Source organism: Tasmannia lanceolata, unplaced genomic scaffold (assembly GCF_043159265.1).
Source record: "Tasmannia lanceolata isolate RefF3 unplaced genomic scaffold, GAP_Taslan_0.1 ptg000002l, whole genome shotgun sequence".
In the NCBI taxonomy this organism is placed as follows: domain Eukaryota; kingdom Viridiplantae; phylum Streptophyta; class Magnoliopsida; order Canellales; family Winteraceae; genus Tasmannia; species Tasmannia lanceolata.
In genome coordinates this window covers 45,523,911-45,543,261 of record NW_027518679.1, presented here as the reverse complement: position 1 = coordinate 45,543,261, position 19,351 = coordinate 45,523,911, and the positions used below count along the sequence as shown (strand labels likewise).

The window sequence follows — 19,351 nt, the reverse complement described above, 5'->3', positions numbered from 1 at the left end:
TGGACCCTAGCAAATCCCATAAAAATAACAGTGATATTAATAGTTATTATTATTGTTTCTAATATTATTAGGGTAGTGATAATTGACTCCCAAATATCTTAAATCGACTCCCTATGTGTCTCTCTCTCCTCTGGGTTCGATTTAAGATATTTGGGAGTCAATTTATCACTCCCCTATTATTATCCGAGTTATTATTATTATTATTATTATTAAATCCCTAGTTATTATAATTATTATGGTAGTAATTAATAACAATGATAATAGTAGTACACAGTAGTAAAAATATAATTAGCTACTATTATTATGGTAATTGTACTAATAACTATTTATAATTTTAGGGAAAAATACAGATACACCCCCTCTAGTTTCTGACACATTTAACTCTAACCCTGACTTTAAAAACATGACAAGTACACCCCCTGAAGTTTTTTTTAACGTGACGGTGAGGCGGAAATGACCAAAATTCCCTCGTCTTCCGCAACTGAAAATTAGGGTTTCCAGACTTGAAAATTGAAAATTAGGGTTTGATTCAAACCCTTGTTTATTTATCAACATAAATCCTCGATTTAGGAGTTTTATTTGTCTTCATTCACACCATTATCATGATTTGCACATAAACCTTAATATTTTAGGACTTTTTTTGTTGTTATCAATATTTTTGTCTTGAAATGTGGTTTGGTGTAGCCATGGGGTGGGGTTTCATTGTTTGTGGTGATGGCGACGGCATTGATGGCGACGGTGGCCCGGCGGTGGGAAATGGCGTAACCCTAATCCCTCTGCAAATGAGGGTATTTTTGTCCCCAAAATATTAACCATGCTTAGTTTCAATCTTTCCGTCAGGTTAAACTGACGGACCGTTGTGGGAGGGGGTGTACTTGTCACGTTTTGAAATCTCAGGGGGTGTACTTGTCACATTTTGAAAGTCAGGGTTAGAATTGAATGCGTTAGAAACTAGAGAGGGTGTAAATGTAATTTTCCCATAATTTTATTACTAGATACTATTATTATTGTTTATTAATACTAAGTTATTATTACTATAGTTTGTATTTGTAAAAAAATAATAGTTATTGTTATTAGGATTTGCTAGTGTCCATCGCAAAAGGCATTTCGCAGAACTTCGGTTGCATGAGAGTGAAGCCACCTCATGAATAATGAAAAAAATTGTTTAAAAGTGAGCCTATATGGCAGCTCTCTCATGCAACAGATGTTCCGCGAAATGCCTTTTGTGATGGACCCTAGCAAATCCCACTTTTTATTGCTTAATTTAGACCGTCAAAATCTACATGTAGGTCTAAATTAATTGAACGAAAATACTATGTATTGGATTAGGCAATACCAATATGGTGTGATTATTTTGTCATTGGAGACCCAACACTAAGGCCTATCGGATAGACGGTTCAGATCAACCATTGAGGTAATTAAGCATTTCTCCAATATTCATGTAGTTAGAAATTTTCATCGAGAAAGTTTGGGGCCGTTCAATGAAGGATCCAAAGTCATCATGTGGGAGGCCATAGGTTCAATCCCAGCTTACCTACCAAGAAAAAGTCATCATGTGGGTGGGCCAAAGTCAAGCTCCCCATTGGGATTCTGAACGGATGGATTAGAGATTAGTTGGGTCCCATTGTTTCACAACCGGTTTCTCTCTTATGAGAAAAAAGAAAAGCCAGCAGACTTGAGAATTGAGATTGATTGGGAAGGAGATGAAGGCAACCTCACATGTCATATTATTATCTGAGCTCTATATTATGTATGTAAATTCTCTGTTTGTAATTAGAATCAATGTAATTTAGATTGCAACATGTAGCTGTAATCAAACAGGTTTTTATTTGGAGAGTACCCTTCAAAAATAGAGAATTTGATTTCAAGAGGATTAAAAAAAAATAAAAAATGAATGGCTGATTTTAGAGCAACAGAGCTCACATAGCTTAGACCACCACCTCTCTGATTAGTAGACCTAATGTGGATGTATACCATTTATGTTCTTAATCATCCCCATGAAGGCTAAGGCCATTTGTGTGAGATTAATAAACAGCATCTGTTTTATTGGAGGCCTTCTTAATGAACACCGTAAAAACCACACCCTGCAATTCTACTTATACTGCCAAATAACCTTTTTCTGTTGAATGTCAAGCAAAATATGTTTGATTGAAGTTCAAAGCCATCAATGGAACACTTTGAATAACCTGATTAGGCTCATTTACAGTAAGAAAACCGTAGATCTTCTAACCATGTAACCACCTGCAAAATAGCGCAATCAATCCACAAATCCAAAATGAGCCAGCAGAAATAAACATCAGCATCAGAACTGAGGCATTTGATAATTGATACCATATATGGAAGGCATATCTTCATTATTTTGACATGGATGATGATGATGAGGATGGGGTTGCAAATAAATAAAAAAAAAAAAAAAAAAAGGTCATAAGACTCATATATTCGGCAACAATTCCCCTCTCAAGAATGATATTATGTTTCTTAAACACACTTAGTGATCGAAATCCTTATTACAATACAATAAACAGCACACTGGTGATAATGGAAACAACTGATTGAAATAAAAATATGCAAAAGAAAGGGTATGTATCCCTTACAAATGGACCCCCATAGAACCTACTGATTCTTAATTTCAGGAATCAACACTAGAAATCCCCCATAAAAACAAATTCAAGAACTGAAACTCTAGCTCCCAAAACAACAAGTAAACTAAAGGAGATAATAAAATATTTGTCTCAACGAGATTGTTTCTTTATCTGAAAAAAAAAAACACAATGGATCACTATTTTGGCTTACAGCTATTTTGTAGAACTTTCCCAACATCATTCAGTCTCATGGGCCTGTTAAATTTTAAAGTGTATTTTTTGGGTATCTTTATTTTATTTTTATTTTGAGTGTTGTAGTGAGGGCAAATATGTACTTTTGTGTCCATGGGCATGTTGGTCTTTTTGCCTAGCTTGCACATGTGTGAGCCACACATGTTTGCTCCATCTTTTCCCACTACCTACCTATTTCAAATTCAAACATTTACTTGGAATTCCAAACCCACTACTTCCCTAAGCATTTAAGACACCACTTTCCCTTACCCACTACCACTTACCTAAGCTATCTTCTCTTTACTTTCCTTGACCAAGCCTATTCTCAATAACTTCACTTTGGTAGAGATTCTCCACTACCTAGACCTTCATTGAAGCTTCATTGAAGCTCTCTTGTGTGCAAGCTTTCCTCTTGAAGCTTTCTTCTTTTTTATTATTTTTTATCTTGTAGTGTTGTTCTTTCTATCATATATTGAAGCACATCTCTTTTGGGCATTGTTTTTCTTCTACTTGGTTGTTCATCTTGGGCTAGTATAAACTTTGGTTTCACTATTTGAGAAAAGGATTTTCCGGTGTTGTGAAATCCGTCTTTCTCTATAGGGCCTTGCGATGTATAATTGCATTTGAGAAAGGTATGAAACTAAGGGACCGTTTGGATACGCGGATTTTAGAATCCAGGTTTTTAGTTTGAAAACAGTGTAAAAGAAGGTTCATGATCAAGCTGTTGTATGCTGTCCTGACAGCGTTTCTTGGATTTCAACTGAGAAAATCAGGTTTTAAAAATCTCTCCTGCATCCTGAGATTTCTAAAACCTGAAAATATGGGAGGATCTGCTACTGTCTTGCTGATGGAAAGAAGGGCGAGAAGTCAAAAAAGAGTAAAAAACAACGGCTACTCCGCTTCTTGTCTTCTCTCTTAGCTACAATTTTGAAAAAATCTCGGATTCTAAAATCCGTGTATCCAAACGGCCCCTAAGAGATCTGTAGGAAGCAAAAATGATCTTCAGAGGTTCAAGACCCATATAGCTTATTTATGCACTTTGCTGGACTTGGTGGTGTATTTAGTTTGTGAAGAGAGCTCAAGGAGTTTTCATGAAATAAGTTAGGTGGCTGAGTATTCTTGAAGGAGAATTAATATTGCAGCTTACAAATGTTTTAGGTGCTGGATGGATTGTAAATGGATTGTGTAGACACTACTCAATCCAGCCCGTTCGGAGTAATGTAACTCGTGTATTGAGCCGCCAAGAAACTACATAGTTCTGGAACTATGTTTATGTGGTGCTGGATTTCAATCTGGAATGCTCTCATGCTGATTTTCAAACTGTGATCTGTTCCTTCAGCTCAGGAGCAATGAAGCTCGGCCCAAACAACATGCAATTACAGAATGTGTAGCTTCTGGAAAGCTGCGCTCGACCCCTTAACCAATGCCTCTAAATCAATAGGATTTCATAGAATGATGGGAATAGGGGAACAGGTAGGCAACACAAATCTGAAATATGCAGGGTGCTGCTCATTAGGACCCTCATAAATCTATTTGTGAACCCTTTTTTGAAAAAAATGACCCAGCAATAATCCACAACATATGCCCAATCTTATGTCATACATGATGCAGGCGCATCTTGCCAGATCAATGGTCCTCGTCGATTCTTGCCAAGGTTTCAATTTTGGAAAAGTTTCTAATCAGGTTTAGCATGTATCTAAATTTTAGTTTAGAAGAGAAGTATTGAATCAAAAGTGTTCTTTCCTTGGGGAGAAAAGGTGTTATTTTACACTTCTTTCTTGGAGTTTCCCTCCAACGTGGGTTAGCTTTTGAGTACAACAATTATCTTTTGTTATTTTATTTTTTTAGGTCGTCATCGCCGCTATCGATTGCACGCCCATCCGGCTTCAATACAGAATAGAGGAGCTAATTGAGGTTTCAGCCTAAACACTATAGGCATAAGATCCCTACCAATAATTGTTCTTAGCCCCCAATTAAAATTAGCAACAATATGTCCTTCATAGACTACAAGGTCTCCTTCCCAAGATGCAATTTCAGAAACTTAATATACTTAGTTCCTTATCCTTCTAACTCCAAATAATCAATGCAAGTACACACACCAAAAGCTTCTCATATGCACATCAATTTATTCAACAAACAGCATGGTGTAAATGCCAATATTCGAGTGTTGCTATCACCAAGATGAGGGTTTCTTGAGATTGAAAATTAATCAAAACAGACCCTTTAGATGAGGATTTCACTCAAGCTGTCAAGTAGTGTTATCACCAAGTAGTAATACAATTTCAAATTCCAAGATGAGGGAAATTTGAAGTAAAATGCATTCAGCTACTTTGAGGAGTTGACCAAAGATGTCGATCTAGTATCCTTAGTGAGGCTTTAAGAGGCTTTTCCCAAACACATTAGTTCAAAGGATTATAATGTCTACAATACAGGCTTAATTAGGACTCGTGCCCATGTGATTCTCGGTTTTAGGAAAGCTTATGCTAACTAAAGTGGATTCCAAGGACAGCCCTTGCTTGCTCTATTCCAAGTGGCATTCATCTAACCCAATCGATTGCAACCTGTTGGAGAATCCTTTGAGGTGCACTAAAGAATTCAATACACAGAAGCTTTAGATACTCACAATTCTGCTGAGTTTGGGAAACATCCAGATTTCTCTTTTGAGGTCCATTCACATTCAGCTACAAAATTCGTAAAATACAGAACAGAAAATACCCAACATTGCTAGTCTTTGTAATTTGAGCAATCAGATCATGAAGTCCTAATTTGCCACAGCAGACAATTCGAATGAAAATATTGTATGAAGAATCTACTATCAGCAGGAAGCAATGCAAGAGCAGAATTGTGGTAGAGATCTACTCTTTTGATGGATTATTTGCAAAAAAAAAAAAAGTAGATTGAGCAAGGGGGCTTGCTCAGTTGAGGTACCTTCGATGTCAATCCTCGCAAGCTACAAGGAATGGATGGAATTTGGGATAGAAGGAGCTGCATAAAACAGCCCCTAGAGTCTCTTCCCAAGATAGTGGCAAGAGAATTACGACTTCTTGTAAAAACCCGTTTGGATACGCGGATTTTAGAATCCCGGATTTCTTCAAAATTGTAGATGAGAGACGAGAGAAGAAGCGGACCAGCCGTCGTTTTCTGATTTCTCGCCCTTCTTTCTGTCAGCAAGAACGTAGCAGATCATCCCATATTTCCAGGTTTTAGAAATCGTAGGACGCGGGTGAGATTTCTAAAACCTGGATTTCTTACTTGAAATCCAAGAAACACTGTCAGGACTACACACAGCAGCTTCAACATGAACCCTCTTGTACTTTGCTTTCAAGCTAAAACCTGGTTTCTAAAATCCACATATCCAAACGGCCCGTCTGGATATGCGGATTTTAGAATCCGCGATTTCTTCAAAATTGTAGATGAGAGACGAGAAGAAGCGGACCAGCCGTCATTTTCTGATTTCTCCCCCTTCTTTCCGTCAGCAAGAGTATAGCATATCATCCCATGTTTTCAAGTTTTAGAAATCTCAGAATGCAGGAGAGATTTCTAAAACCTGGTTTTCTTACTTAAAATCCAAAAAACGCCGTCATGATAGCACACAGCAGCTTGATCATGAACCCTGTTTTACACTGTTTTCAAACTAAAACCTGGATTCTAAAATCCGCGTATCCAAACGGCCCCTAAAGTTTCAAATAAAATCCTTCAAAACTCCCAAATGATAAGATTTTCTCTTACTTAAACTAACCATAATTAACATAAAGGACCAAAGTACCCCTCATTGGACTGATACATACATTAATACTTGTTCTATTACATACAAGTGGTGAAAAATAGCTTCGCCTAAATAAAATTGCCCATACTCTTTGGTCGGGACTAGCTCTACATCAGTTCCTCATGTCATTTGGTAGCTCAAGAAGGTGTCCGCATTCTCTGAGTTGTAGAATTTGTAAGTTGTAAAGGCTACTTGTTGATTCAGGAAACCTATTGATCGGATTCTTCAATAGGTCAAGGTATCATGGATGTTTCAAATTACTGATAGATCTGGCAACTCATCTATTAGAGGACCATTCAAATCCAATACCCGCAAGGAACTCAAGTTTACGAACACATCGTGAAGGACTAGCTCAATATTGTTAGGAATGTTACCTAGAAACAAAAAGTCAGACAGCCCTTAAATTTATTACACGCCTCAAAAATGCAGAAGCAGAAAAATATAGAAAAATGTATCCAGGTAAGTAGAACATTGGATCTATGTAAATAAAAACTAAACAACTACAAATAATAAACTATACGATAAATTGGGATTTCTCCCAAAAGGTGTGCAAAGGCATCTTGCTCGATCTACTCCCGGCCTGGTGTGCTCGGTTTCTCAAATGCGAACTCCTCCGAAAGTTGAAGTAGTGGCTTGTAAAGCTTGCGAAGATGGAGGAGGTTGAAGGTCTTTGAGTTCCTAACCCAACTTGAAATCACAGCCACAATTGAGTTTTACTAGCCCAATTCAAAGTTCAAGAAAGAGCTAGAACTAGACTGATGTGGAAGTAGAACTAGAACTAGGCAATAACATAGAAATCTAGATAGGGAGAGAGAGAACTGATAGAGGGGAGAGGGTTGCACGAATTTTCTGAGATGTGTAAATTTCGTTCAGCTCGTGTCACCTTATATAGAAAATCCTTTGATCTTTGGTTCCCACTAGGAATCCCACTAGAATTGGCAAGTGTTGTGCAATTACACTTTAGCCTTCCACCATCATTCCTTATTTAAATAAGAGGAATGCTAAGATCAAGCGGGTAACCAGCTGCTTGTATACACCTGAGCGCTCATAGGTCCACGCGTAAAGAAAAGTAATCCAAAACAATAAATCAGCCCTCTCTTTTACGTTCAACGCTCTTCGGTCAAAGAGAAGAGAGAGAGGGTGTTACCTTTCAGGGGTGAGCATTATTCGGTTAAAACCGAATAATCGAACCGAACCGAATTGGTCGTTTCGGTTCGGTTTTGGTTTTGGTTTTTTTTGGAAATTCGGTTTTTCAGTTTCAGTTTCGGTTTTCTCAAAAAAAAATTTCGGTTAACCGAAATTATGGATGAAAACTATTTTTTTTCAAAAACAAAGTGCTATATGTGCACTCCGTAGGATGATCAAAACTGTCCATTTGATTGATCAAGACTTAATTAGGTTGTGCTCAAAAAATCATTTCGATCGGATGATCCTAGCCCTCCGATCCAAACCGAGATTTTGATTTTTTTTCCCTCTTTTTCTCCCACAATTCATTTATTCGGTTATAACCAAATTTTTATTCGGTTCGGTTTCGGATAATTTCGGTTCAGTTTCGGTTACCAAATTTGGGTCTATTCGGTTCTGTTTAAACCGAATAACCACCTCTATTACCTTTTAACCAGTTGAGTGAGTTCAGCGGGAAAATTGGGGGCAGATTTATCGTTTCCGATTGCTTTTCCTAGTTTAGAGTTACACATGGACCTATGAGCGCTCGGGTGTATACAAGCAGCTGGTTACCCGCCTGATCTTAGCATTCCTCTTTAAATAAAGCAAAGAGTAAAAATGTTTTTTTTTACACGTGAGTAAGTCTGTACAAACCTCTGGATCTCTCCTTTCCTTCTTAGAATCCCAACCAATAGGAATTGACAAATCCTGTAGCAAATAGGATTTCACTTAAATCCCAACCAATAGGATTCAAGCTTTAATTAAGCACATGCACAAGCCAAAAAGAATTAAGTATTCAATGAACACAAGTCTTCTCTTATCACATGATCAGCGCGAGTTGGCCCAGATAATTTTTTCCTTGTGAAAAGGAAAAGATGGAAAGATGAACAAATTAGTGTGTTAAGTTTGATGAAACAACTATCCACATTAGAATACCTTTCCTCTACTACCAAACATACCAAACAAAAGAAAAGGGTAGAGAAACTTGAAAAAGAGTTTTCTTTCCGTCTATTTCCACTACTTTCTTGAAAACCAAACAGCTCAAAAACACAACCCAAAAGAAAAGGCAAGGCAAAAGCCAAAGGAGGAAGGGGATTTTGGGGCCGTCTAGTAGGATGCATCGTCAGTCATTGGGAGACAGCTTTCCGTGGAATTAAAACGTGAGTTGATTAAAACCCTTGTTTTGTTTTTTCATTTCCGATTTCTTAATTTCGTTTCGATTACTAGGGTTTCTCAGATGGGTTGTTTTGGGCTTTTTCTATGTAGCTTGTCTCGAGTGTTGTCTGTTAGGATGTGGATGCAAATTTCTCATTTGAGGTGTTTGGGAGATGAATTAGGAATATTTCTTTTCCTTTAGAAACAAAAATCTTATTTCGTTGATCGAGCTCTTAGTGGTATAGCATTAACTTTTCTGCAATTTTGTGGTTGTGGGTATGGTTATTTTCATTTCATTTTTTGCTATTTCAGATTTTGTAATTAGGGTTCCTCTTTCTGGAACAGTAACTATTTTTGTTCTATTATTGTTGCACTCACTGGGCTTATCATTTTTTTATTTGAAAACTTATACATTTTGATTAATATCTGATATCCATATCATTAGAGGCACTTTTTTTATTAGGTGAAAGGGAAATTTGTCTTAATTTGTGAAAGTTGGTGGTATTTTGGTGGGCTCATGAGAATTGAAATAGCTTGAATTTAGGCAGGCATCTGTGTAATATATGATGTATTGTCTGGTAGCATAGTAAGGAAGGGTGGGGAGAGGAGTGAGGAGTTGGAAAAGAAATTTATAGGTACATTATGATGGAAGGAGGTTAGCTAGAGGCAAAAATATGGGTCTAAAGGATAAAGGACAAGAATACCCAATTTTTTCATGGATGGCTAACTCAAGAAGCGAAAGGAAAATCATAGAAAATAGTAGAAGTTAGTAGAAGTTAAGGAAGTTGTAGCAGGTGTAATTATGGATTTGTTTAAGGGACACTGCAATAATGATGGGAATTAGATATTTGGTATTGGAAGGGGTCCAATTTCTAAGAGTGAAGAGCATGTTTAGAGAAGAAGTTTGAAGAAGAGAAAGACAAGTAATTTTGCCTTGAATTGAGACAAATCATTGGATTTGTACAAATTTGGTTGGACTTTTACCATGAAAATTTTGGGATTTCCTGAAGAGGAAGTGATGCCAGACCGTAAAACTTTTGAGAGGATTTACCATTCATGAAAAAGTAGACTGAGGGGATTTATTAACCGTGTTTTGGGTTTCCATTTAACTATGGTTCAATTGAAGAGCAAGTGATTGCAATGCCCACATGGCTTGAAAGGAACAATCTCGAAGTTCGATTCTGAGATCTGCATATGGTTCATTTTGTTTGCTCCATTGGTCCACAAGGGCAAGCCCCTCAAATTGGATTTTAATGCTTTGCCCGTTAGGCCGACTGTGGGTCTCGTACAACTTCTTTCAGCACCCCCTTTCCATTTTCATTCTTCTTTTTGTGCCAGAAGATGAAAGTTCAAGAATTGAGTGGAAGGGAAGAGAGGGTGTTGTGAGGGAAGTTTGTGAGGCGAGCATGCTAATTTTTAAAATTTCACAAACGCTCTTAAATAGTCCACAATTAAGGCGCGAATAGTCAGCAGGCAAGGTATGGTGGGATAATCTTCAATTACTTGGGAAAATCCCTACTGGCTCATGTGGCTTCAAGAATCAAGAGTAAAAGATGATGCTATATTATGGGATAAATTTTATCTAAGGGTGCGTTTTGTTTCAGATTTTGAGTTCTAATTCTAAGGGAAAATGAGATTCTTGGCCAATGGTGTTCCAAAGATGTTAAAAGTGCTTTTGAAAGATGATGCCCCATCTTTTTAAAAAATTATGTTAAAAGTGTTTTATTTAGTTTTTAAAGTATTATTTAAGCCTTTTAAAGTCTAATAATCATTGATTGGATGTTCTAATATGCAATATGATAAAATTACGTCCCTTATAGGATTTCACGATGGCTTCAAGGTTTTAAATTTCGGTTTTGGTCTGCACAAAAATGGAAACATTTCGGTTTTGATGGAAATCTTGTAAAATCATGGAAACGTATGGAAACATAAGCAAATGTTGAATTTTTTTAATCTTTAAAAAAAATATGCAAATGATTAAATTCTAAGATGAAACTCTCCCCTCTAAGGACCCCAACTTTATGTCAATACCATATAGAATTACGAGGTATTATTGGTCCCTTGTCGATATGACATACCATGCATAAGATACGCTTACTTTGTTGCGCAGTTCAATGATTTGTCTACCAAATACCATTCTCTGCATTAAGGAAATGAAATGAAATGCAAATAACAACATCTTTACATTTTTTTGTCGTTCCGACCATTTTGATCGAATATTGGGAATTTTGGTCAAATTTCTGAAATTTTAGTCATAATTTCGGGGAAATAATGACGGAAAAGCAAATCATGTAGAGTTAGTTTCGGTGGGGATGGAAATGGAAACAATTCGGTAGTTTCAGGGAAATTTAAAACCATGGATGGCTTTACCCTTTAATATGTACTTAGGAAAATATGCTCTGATAAGCCATTATAGTTTGGAGACCACTGAGTACCATGGCCTTCAACCTGATGATTGACTCCCTTTATCGGCATAATGCTTTAGGTGTACGTCATATGATTATTTTCAAACCGTTAGATCTTAGATATGGACAATGTTCTCGTGAGACTCTAAAAGTTGTTATATGAGTTGGTTGGCAATCATTTTTTTTTTTTTTTTGAAATGGTAATCATGTTAGGAATGCCTCTGGGCCACATGACTAATTATTGTTACACCTGCATCTAGGAATGCCTGAGCAATGGACTCCTGTATGCTCAAGTAATAATATGTGAATGCTCTTCAGAGGAATGTCCTCTCTGTTAGGAAGAAAATCATGCTTTGTGGTTTCTTGTTTATTTTCTTCTTCCAATTAATTTCACCACGGTTGCAAACTCAAGAGGTGAACTGTGAACGTGGGTTCATGTTTACCAAGCTCTAGCCTAGAACTGCTTAATATTGATGTGTTAATTTTATTTTATTTCTCTCAGTAAGACCTGTGTGTTAATAGGAAGTTGTAATCCTGACTAGACAAAATTGATCCAACTTTTTACCTACGATTTAGCCGACACTTCGAATTTATTGATGACACATCACACACGTGTCTTGTTGTATCCGACATGACACGCATGTCCACCCGTGTCGACACTCTGTTGGACACTTTTAAATGTACTGCTATAAGTGTTAAACTTAATGTGGGTGTGTGGACACGTGTTTGTGTCGTGTCAAGTGTGACACTCTGTTTTATTATTGCATATTGTGTTTACCTCGTTTATTACTAACTCTTCTTTTACTATAAACTCTTTTTTAGCTATTCTTTAACTAATATTGTTGTTGTATCATATATATACTTTCTATTTTAGCCGTGTCCCCGTTTCTAAATTTTGGGGGTTCACCGTGTCCATGTTGACACGCGACACCTGTGCCCATGTTGACACTCGAAACCCGTGTCCGTGTCCACAAATCATAGAGCTTTACGGTACCTGTATGTATCACATAGGCAGTATTCAGTGGCTACTCATATGCTATAACTACTTCAGGAAAAAAAAAAAAAACTGGGATTACATCATCTGTATTTGATTAACCTACCCAGAACACCCACGTCCCAATATACTTTCTTTGTTTTTTAGTTTTATGTCATTACATGGAAAAGATGTTGGACAGAAGATACATATAATTAGAATCTTGTGATCAGCCAAGAGACGACCTTCTGTGAACGACTCTGGTAGAGATGTACTGGTTGAGCATGGTTGAGGGTTTTTGAATAATGGGTATCTCTTTTTTTTGAATTTTTTTTGAATAATGGGTACTTACTATCCTCTTAAAATATTATTGCAGCTGCAGGTAGAGACGATAATTTATTGATTTTACAGACCTATTATTGTGTGCCTGGACACTAGTCCATCAACATATCTGAATCCTTTCCCTGCGACATGGTAAGGCTCATGTCCTAAGCTATTAATGCCCTTAATGCCCCCATTTTATCTTTTGGTTTGCATGTTATCTCATCTCGCGCATCTATTATTTTATTTAATTCAAATTGTTAATTTAATCTCTGTTAGTTTTGGCTTCTGTGTTTGGTCCTTTAGGAAGTGGGACAGACATCAGTTGTCTCTTCTGTGTTCTCGTCCCTGATTTCCTCTATATCATATCATTGATATTTTTTCACCATTTAATTGTTCCCCCGTGTTCACATTCTGTTTACGTAAAGGGTTTGTGCTTTACATGCCATTTTCTGGGAGGTATCTGGATCTCTAGGCAGCCTGACTTGTGATGATGCAACTCTATGAGACAAAGGCAGTGGAGTCCTTCATAGATAGCATGCCTATTACATATCCGATTCCGCATTGTTTGACTGGAGCTCTTTTATTATTTGTAAATTTCAGGATCAGAATAATCTGATCGATGAGAAGTGTGAAACCAGACTCTATGTTGGTAACCTGGATCAAAGAATAACAGAGTATGTTACTATTAGAACATAAATTCTTTTTGTTCATGAAATTTATCATTTTGTAATTTGCTGCTTCACTACGATGTCTATTTTTTTTTCAGATCCCACTTGATCAAGATGTTTTCCCCATTTGGGAAAATTGTATCTGAGGATTTTTTGTGGCATACACGTGGTCCAAGATGCGGGGAGCCACGCGGATTTGCTTTCATCCAGTTTAGTTCGAGAGAGGTAAGTTACCAGCTTTAATTAATCCCTTTGCTCTCATACAATTCCTCATTTCTGCCATTGAAGTGAGCATGCAGGAAGCGCAACTGGCCAAGGAGAAGATGGATGGTAGGTTTGCTTGTGGGCGCCCTTTGGTTGTCCGCCTTGCTAGTGAGAAGTACTTGATAGAAACACCAAATGCCCCAACGGCAATTGGTGAGGCGAAAAAATCAATGGTTTCTAGTTGCCCTTCAGGACAAATGAGCCGAAGTGCAAAGATAGCAGCAATAAAGAATAAACTGAAATCCATGGAAGAAGAGAACCCCAGCACAAAAAAGTCGAGGCAGGCAAAAGATGTCATTTAAAGTTTTAAACTATTGCAGTGACTGAGGTACCAATTTATTCCTAGCCTCCCGGGTCTTGCTGGTAGATTGTAAATTGACAAGTTCTTAAATATTTCTTACCATCAATATTATTTATGGGACAGGTGTAAAATTAGGTTTGTGCTTAGAGTTGAAATCAGTTTGACATTTTTTTTAACTTTTTTTTTTGTTTGACGCCCAAGTTATAGAATTCGGGGAGTCTCCTACTATATGATGGTCATACATGCAACCATGCTTCTACTTCATTAGATCCACAAGGCCCATGTAGAAAAGGGTTGAATAATATGGCCATCAGAGTCTCTAAAGATGCTGTCAATCCCAGCTCAACCCAGGTTCCCTTTGTAGCTCCCATTGAAGTTGAATTTCAACCAACCCACTGGAGGAGCAGGGTTGATGGTTGAGGGTTTGTTTCTCAACCTTGAGGTCTCGACTTCGATCCCAGCTTACCTACCGAAAAAAAAAAAAACCCACTGGAGGAGGGATTCCATCTTGGAGTGATTGACATTTTTGCTCTTTTTTCAAATTTTACCTTTCCCCAGGTCTGCTTTGAAACCTTGTTTGTTTTAAATGTAAATTTTATTGAAGAGGCACCTGCCAGAATTACATCCTACACGCAGGCACAATAGCGGTAGCATATCATCTGCCAACTGGAACCTGCAGAAATATGGTTGTTTCTCATGGATTCATAATGGTTCCATGCATCTCTTGTACAAACCCTGTAGCAGAAGCAAAAACAGCAATTCCCCACCCGAGATAACAATCTTCCCCTCCATTTACCTTTGCTGTGTTACTCTAATTTGTAATAGAACATCATCCACCCCTTCTTTTGCCAATTTGTCTGCGCTTTCATTTGCTGATATCCTCATATGTTGAATTTGAGGATCATCAATCCAAATGAAATTTCTAATTTCAGAAGTGACAGTGGCTAACTTCGATGGGCTTTTCGCATTGTTGGTTGCCCGAGCTAGAACGTTGGTTGAGTCACCTTCAATTATTAGAGGGCCAAGTGAGTTTGCGTCCCATTTAAAATGGATGGGTATAACCTCCACAAATCTGTCAATTTTTAACTTCTACAAATTGAAAGGTTAGGATGATCCTATGGAGCTTATATTTTGTGCACACCCTATCCATGTAAGGGCCTTTCAAATGAATGCTTTGGACCATCCAAATCATGTGGGCCCATGATTTTTAAGGGGCAACGCAGTTTAGTTATCTGTGTTGCAGCGCAGAAACAATTTTCCTTATATAACCTAAAGGTGCTTTTCTTTTAGCCTTAATGAGGTGAATGATGGATGCATTAAGATTAAATAAAGATTTTGAAAGCTTTTTCTCTTGTGTGAATGTGATGTCCACTCCTTGCCAAGGTGTGATGTCTTGATATTCCCTAATGTACGATGCTTAAGAATCCATTAGTGCGATGTCTTGGTTTTTGGTTGGTGAGATTCAACCTCGCTATCTATCTCTTTTATCTTTATTTTTATTTTTATTTTTATTATTTTTTATTTTTTCCCACAAACCACCTTCCCGGGAACCCCAAACCTCTATTAACCTCACTCAAAACCACTGTCTCGTTATTTTTTCACCTATCTTCTACCAAAAACTCTTAAAATACTCATTAAAAAAAAATTCTAACCTTAGAAACATCATTCAAACCCATCTATGCTATGTGCCCCTATTGTTTTGTCCCAAAATTAATTTTGCACCCTTTAGGGAACCTATGAAAGCTTCTCGACATTTGATTGCATTACTCCAAGCCTATCATAAACCTCGTAGAAATATTTCCTATTTAATCACAAATTTTAGGACTCGAAACCTAATATTTACCCAGACCCCAGAAACCCCTAAACCCCAGACCCCAAATCCCAAGCCCTTAGCCCTAAACCCCAAATCCTAAAACTTTAATCCCTAACCTCTAAACTCCTAAATCCTAAAAACCTCAAAACCTAAAACCCCAAACCCTCAACCTTAAGCCCTAAACCCTAAACTCTAAACCCCAAACTCAAACCCTTAAGCCCCAAACCCTAAACCCTACTACTAAACCCTAGACCCTAGACCTTAGTTCTTAGACCCCAAGTTCCAAACCCTAGACCCTAGAACCTAAAACCTAGACCCTAAAAAACCCTAAACCCCCAAAGCCTAAACCCTAAAGTTCAAACCCCATACCTTAAGCCATAAGCAGTAAGCCCTGAAGCCTAAGCCCTAAACCCTATACCCTAATACCTAAGCCCGAAACCTGAAACCCCAATCCCAACGCAATAAAATCCTAAAACCTTGAACCCTAAAACCATAAAATCCTAAAAGCTTAAACCCCAAAATCCTAAACCTTAAATTCTAAAACCCTAAACCCTAAAACCATGAACCCTAAATGCAAAACCATGAACACAAACCCTTGAACCCTAAATCCTAAACCATAAATACTAAACCCTAATACCATAAACATTAAAATCCTAATCCCTATACCCCCACATCCTTGAACCATAAACCTTAAAACCTGAAACCCTAAGCATTAAAACCCTAAACCCTTAAACAATTAAACCCAAAACCCCAAACCCAAAACGCCTAAAACCTAAACCTTGATCCCCTACCAATGCATGGGCTTGGATGGAGACTGTGGAACCTACCCTATCAAAATATGAGGTAAAATGGTGGGCTCCACCTGATGCATGGGTTCTAGTTGAGGTAATACTTTTTCGTCTAAATTTTTTGTTGAAAATTTTTTGAATGAATTATTTTCAATCAAATTTTTTTCTTTGAAAATGTTTCCAATAAAAAAATTCAAGGTAAAAATTTTCAACAAAAACTTTTTTTTCCTAGAAAAATTTTTTTATGGGAAAATTATTTAAAAAATACAAAGTTTTGACTAAATTGTGAATAAAGGGTAGTGATTTGAAATTTATAAAAAGGTGCAGTTAGGTGAGAGAAGATGGCTTTTAGGACAAATATACCCCCTAGCTCTTTTTTCCCTCCATCTTTTTGCACATATCCCTATACACTTATTATCTTCTCACCTACCACCTTCTTCTTTCCTCAAGGCTTTTCCAATATGGAAAACTCCATGTAAGGGTTTTGAAGGTTGCCATTTACCTACCACTTTCTTCTTCCTCAAGGCTTCAAAAACGTGGGAAACTTCATTCAAGGTTTTTGAAGCTTGTCATTGCCATTGTAGTTTTGAAAAAAAAACTCCACTGCCAACGTTTCCAAGCTCCATTGCCAACGTTTCCAAGCTCCATTGCCATTGTAGTGTTGAAAAAAAAAACTCAATTTGCAACGTGATAAAGCTCCATTGCCATTGTAGTTTTGAAAAAAAACTCCATTGCCAACGTGATAAAGTTCCATTTCTACTGGTTTCCGTCGGATTTCCGACGGTTGTTTCAGACTTCCGACTCGGAAGTCCGAACCAACCTTCGGATTTTCAATGGAAACGAGTAGATTTGCCATTCCTACTGGCTTCCATTCAGAAATCCGAAGATTGGTTCCGAAGTCCGAACCAAACTTCGGATTTCCGAAGGAATTCCAGTTGGACACCAATTTATTGGTTCCACTCGAAAGTCCGACGGTTGGTTCAGACTTCCGACTCGGAGTTTAAGGCAGAGTTCCCGAGTGGTTCCGGGGTATAAAATGTGGTTCCCTAGTAGTTCTAGTGTATAAAAATGTGGTTCCATAGTGGTTCCGGGGTAGAAAATGTGGTTCTCTAGGTAATTTCGGGGTATAAAATGTGGTTCCCTAGTGGTTATGAGATATAAAATGTGGTTCCCTAGTGGTTCTGGGATATAAAATGTGGTTCCCTAGTGGTTCCGAGGTATAAAATGTGGTTTCCTAGTGGTTCCGGGGTAGAAAATGTGGTTCCCTAGTGGTTCCGGGGTATAAAATGTGGTTCTCTAGTGGTTCCGAGGTATAAAATGTGGTTCCCTAGTGGTTCGGGGTATAAAATGTGGTTCCCTAGTGGTTCCGAGGTAGAAAATGTGGTTCCCTAGTGGTTCTGGGGTAGAAAATGTGGTTCCCTAGTGGTTCTGGGGTATAAAATGTGGTTTCCTAGAGGTTCCAGGGTATAAAATGTGGTTCCCTAGTGGTATCGGGGTATAAAATGTGGTTCCCTAGTGGTTCCGGGGTATAAAATGTGGTTCCCTAGTGGTTTCGGGGTATAAAATGTTGTTCCCTAGTGATTCTGGGGTAGAAAATGTGGTTCCCTAGTGGTTCCGGGGTAGAAAATATGGTCCCCTAGTGGTTCTGAGGTATAAAATGTGATTCCTTAGTGGTTCCGGGGTAGAAAATGTGGTTCCCTAGTGGTTCCGGGGTAGAAAATGTGGTTCCCTAATGGTTCCGGGTATAAAATGTGGTTCCTTAGTGGTTCTGCGATATAAAAAGTGGTTCCCTAGTGGTTCCGGGTATAAAATGTGGTTCCTTAGTGGTTCTGCGGTATAAAAAGTGGTTCCCTAGTGGTTCCAGGGTATAAAATGTGGTTCCCTAGTGGTTCCAATAGCTTTAAACACCAATGATAGAGCCATGATGACTTTTAAAATCACTAAAATACTATTATAATGTACCAAACACAAGTTGGACTCTTGGAACCACAATTTAGAGTGTTGGAACCACTATGTAACCTCTCAGAACCACTAAATTGTGGTTCCAAAGCCTACGTAATGGTTCTAATATGTTCAAAACACCAATGATACAGTCATTATCCCTTCGAAAACCAATAAAGTAGTATTACAATGAGTAAGCACTTGAGAACCATAATTTACAGTCTTGGAACCACTATTTAACCACTAAATAGTGGTTCCGATGCCTACTTAATGATTCCAATAGGTTTAAACACCAATGATAAAGCCATGATGACTTTTAAAACCACTAAAATATTATCTTGAACCTGTTGGAAACATAATATAGTGGTTCCGAGGTGTTATACCCCGGAACCACATTGATGGGTACCACATCTTATACCCCGGAATCACATTGATGGATATCATATCTTACACCCCGGAACCACTAGGGAACCACATCTCATACCCTAGAATCACTAGGGAACCACTTCTTGTACCCCAGAACCACTAGGGAACCACATTTTATACCCCGGAACCACTAGGGAACCACATCTTATACTTCAGAACCACTAGAGAACCACATCTTATACCCCGGAACCACTAGGGAACTACATTTTAAACCTCGGAACAACTAGGGAACCGCATGTTATACCCCAGAACCACTAGGGAACCACATCTTATACCCCGGAACCACTAGGGAACCACAGCTTATACCTTGGAACCACTAGGGAACCACATTTTATATCTCAGAACCACTAGAGAACCACATCTTATACCCCAGAACCACTACGGAAGAACAACTTATACCCCGGAACCACTAGGGAACCACATCTTATACCCCAGAACCACTAGGGAACCACAACTTATACCTCGGAACCACTAGAGAACCACATTTTATACCTCGGAACCACTACAGAACCACATTTTATACCTAGGAAGGACTACGGAACCACAACTT

At 38.0% G+C, this 19,351-nt stretch overlaps 1 protein-coding gene across 1 annotated transcript; it reads left to right on the top strand.

The window, feature by feature from the left end:
• The first annotated feature begins 8,593 nt into the window (after positions 1-8,593).
• LOC143875431 (RNA-binding protein-like RNA recognition motif protein) lies at positions 8,594-13,971 on the top strand. Its single transcript, XM_077376962.1, has 5 exons — positions 8,594-8,903; positions 12,653-12,750; positions 13,201-13,274; positions 13,367-13,493; positions 13,568-13,971. The coding sequence occupies exons 2-5, from the start codon at positions 12,748-12,750 to the stop codon at positions 13,832-13,834; spliced, it is 471 nt and encodes a 156-aa protein (XP_077233077.1). The 5' UTR covers positions 8,594-8,903; positions 12,653-12,747; the 3' UTR covers positions 13,835-13,971.
• The last annotated feature ends 5,380 nt before the right edge of the window (positions 13,972-19,351 follow it).

Excerpts from the sequence above, each read along its gene's own strand:
- LOC143875431 (XM_077376962.1), top strand. Across the intron at positions 13,275-13,366 it reads CTGGATCAAAGAATAACAGA|ATCCCACTTGATCAAGATGT; the intron begins GTATGTTACTAT and ends TTTTTTTTTCAG. Across the intron at positions 13,494-13,567 it reads TCCAGTTTAGTTCGAGAGAG|GAAGCGCAACTGGCCAAGGA; the intron begins GTAAGTTACCAG and ends GTGAGCATGCAG.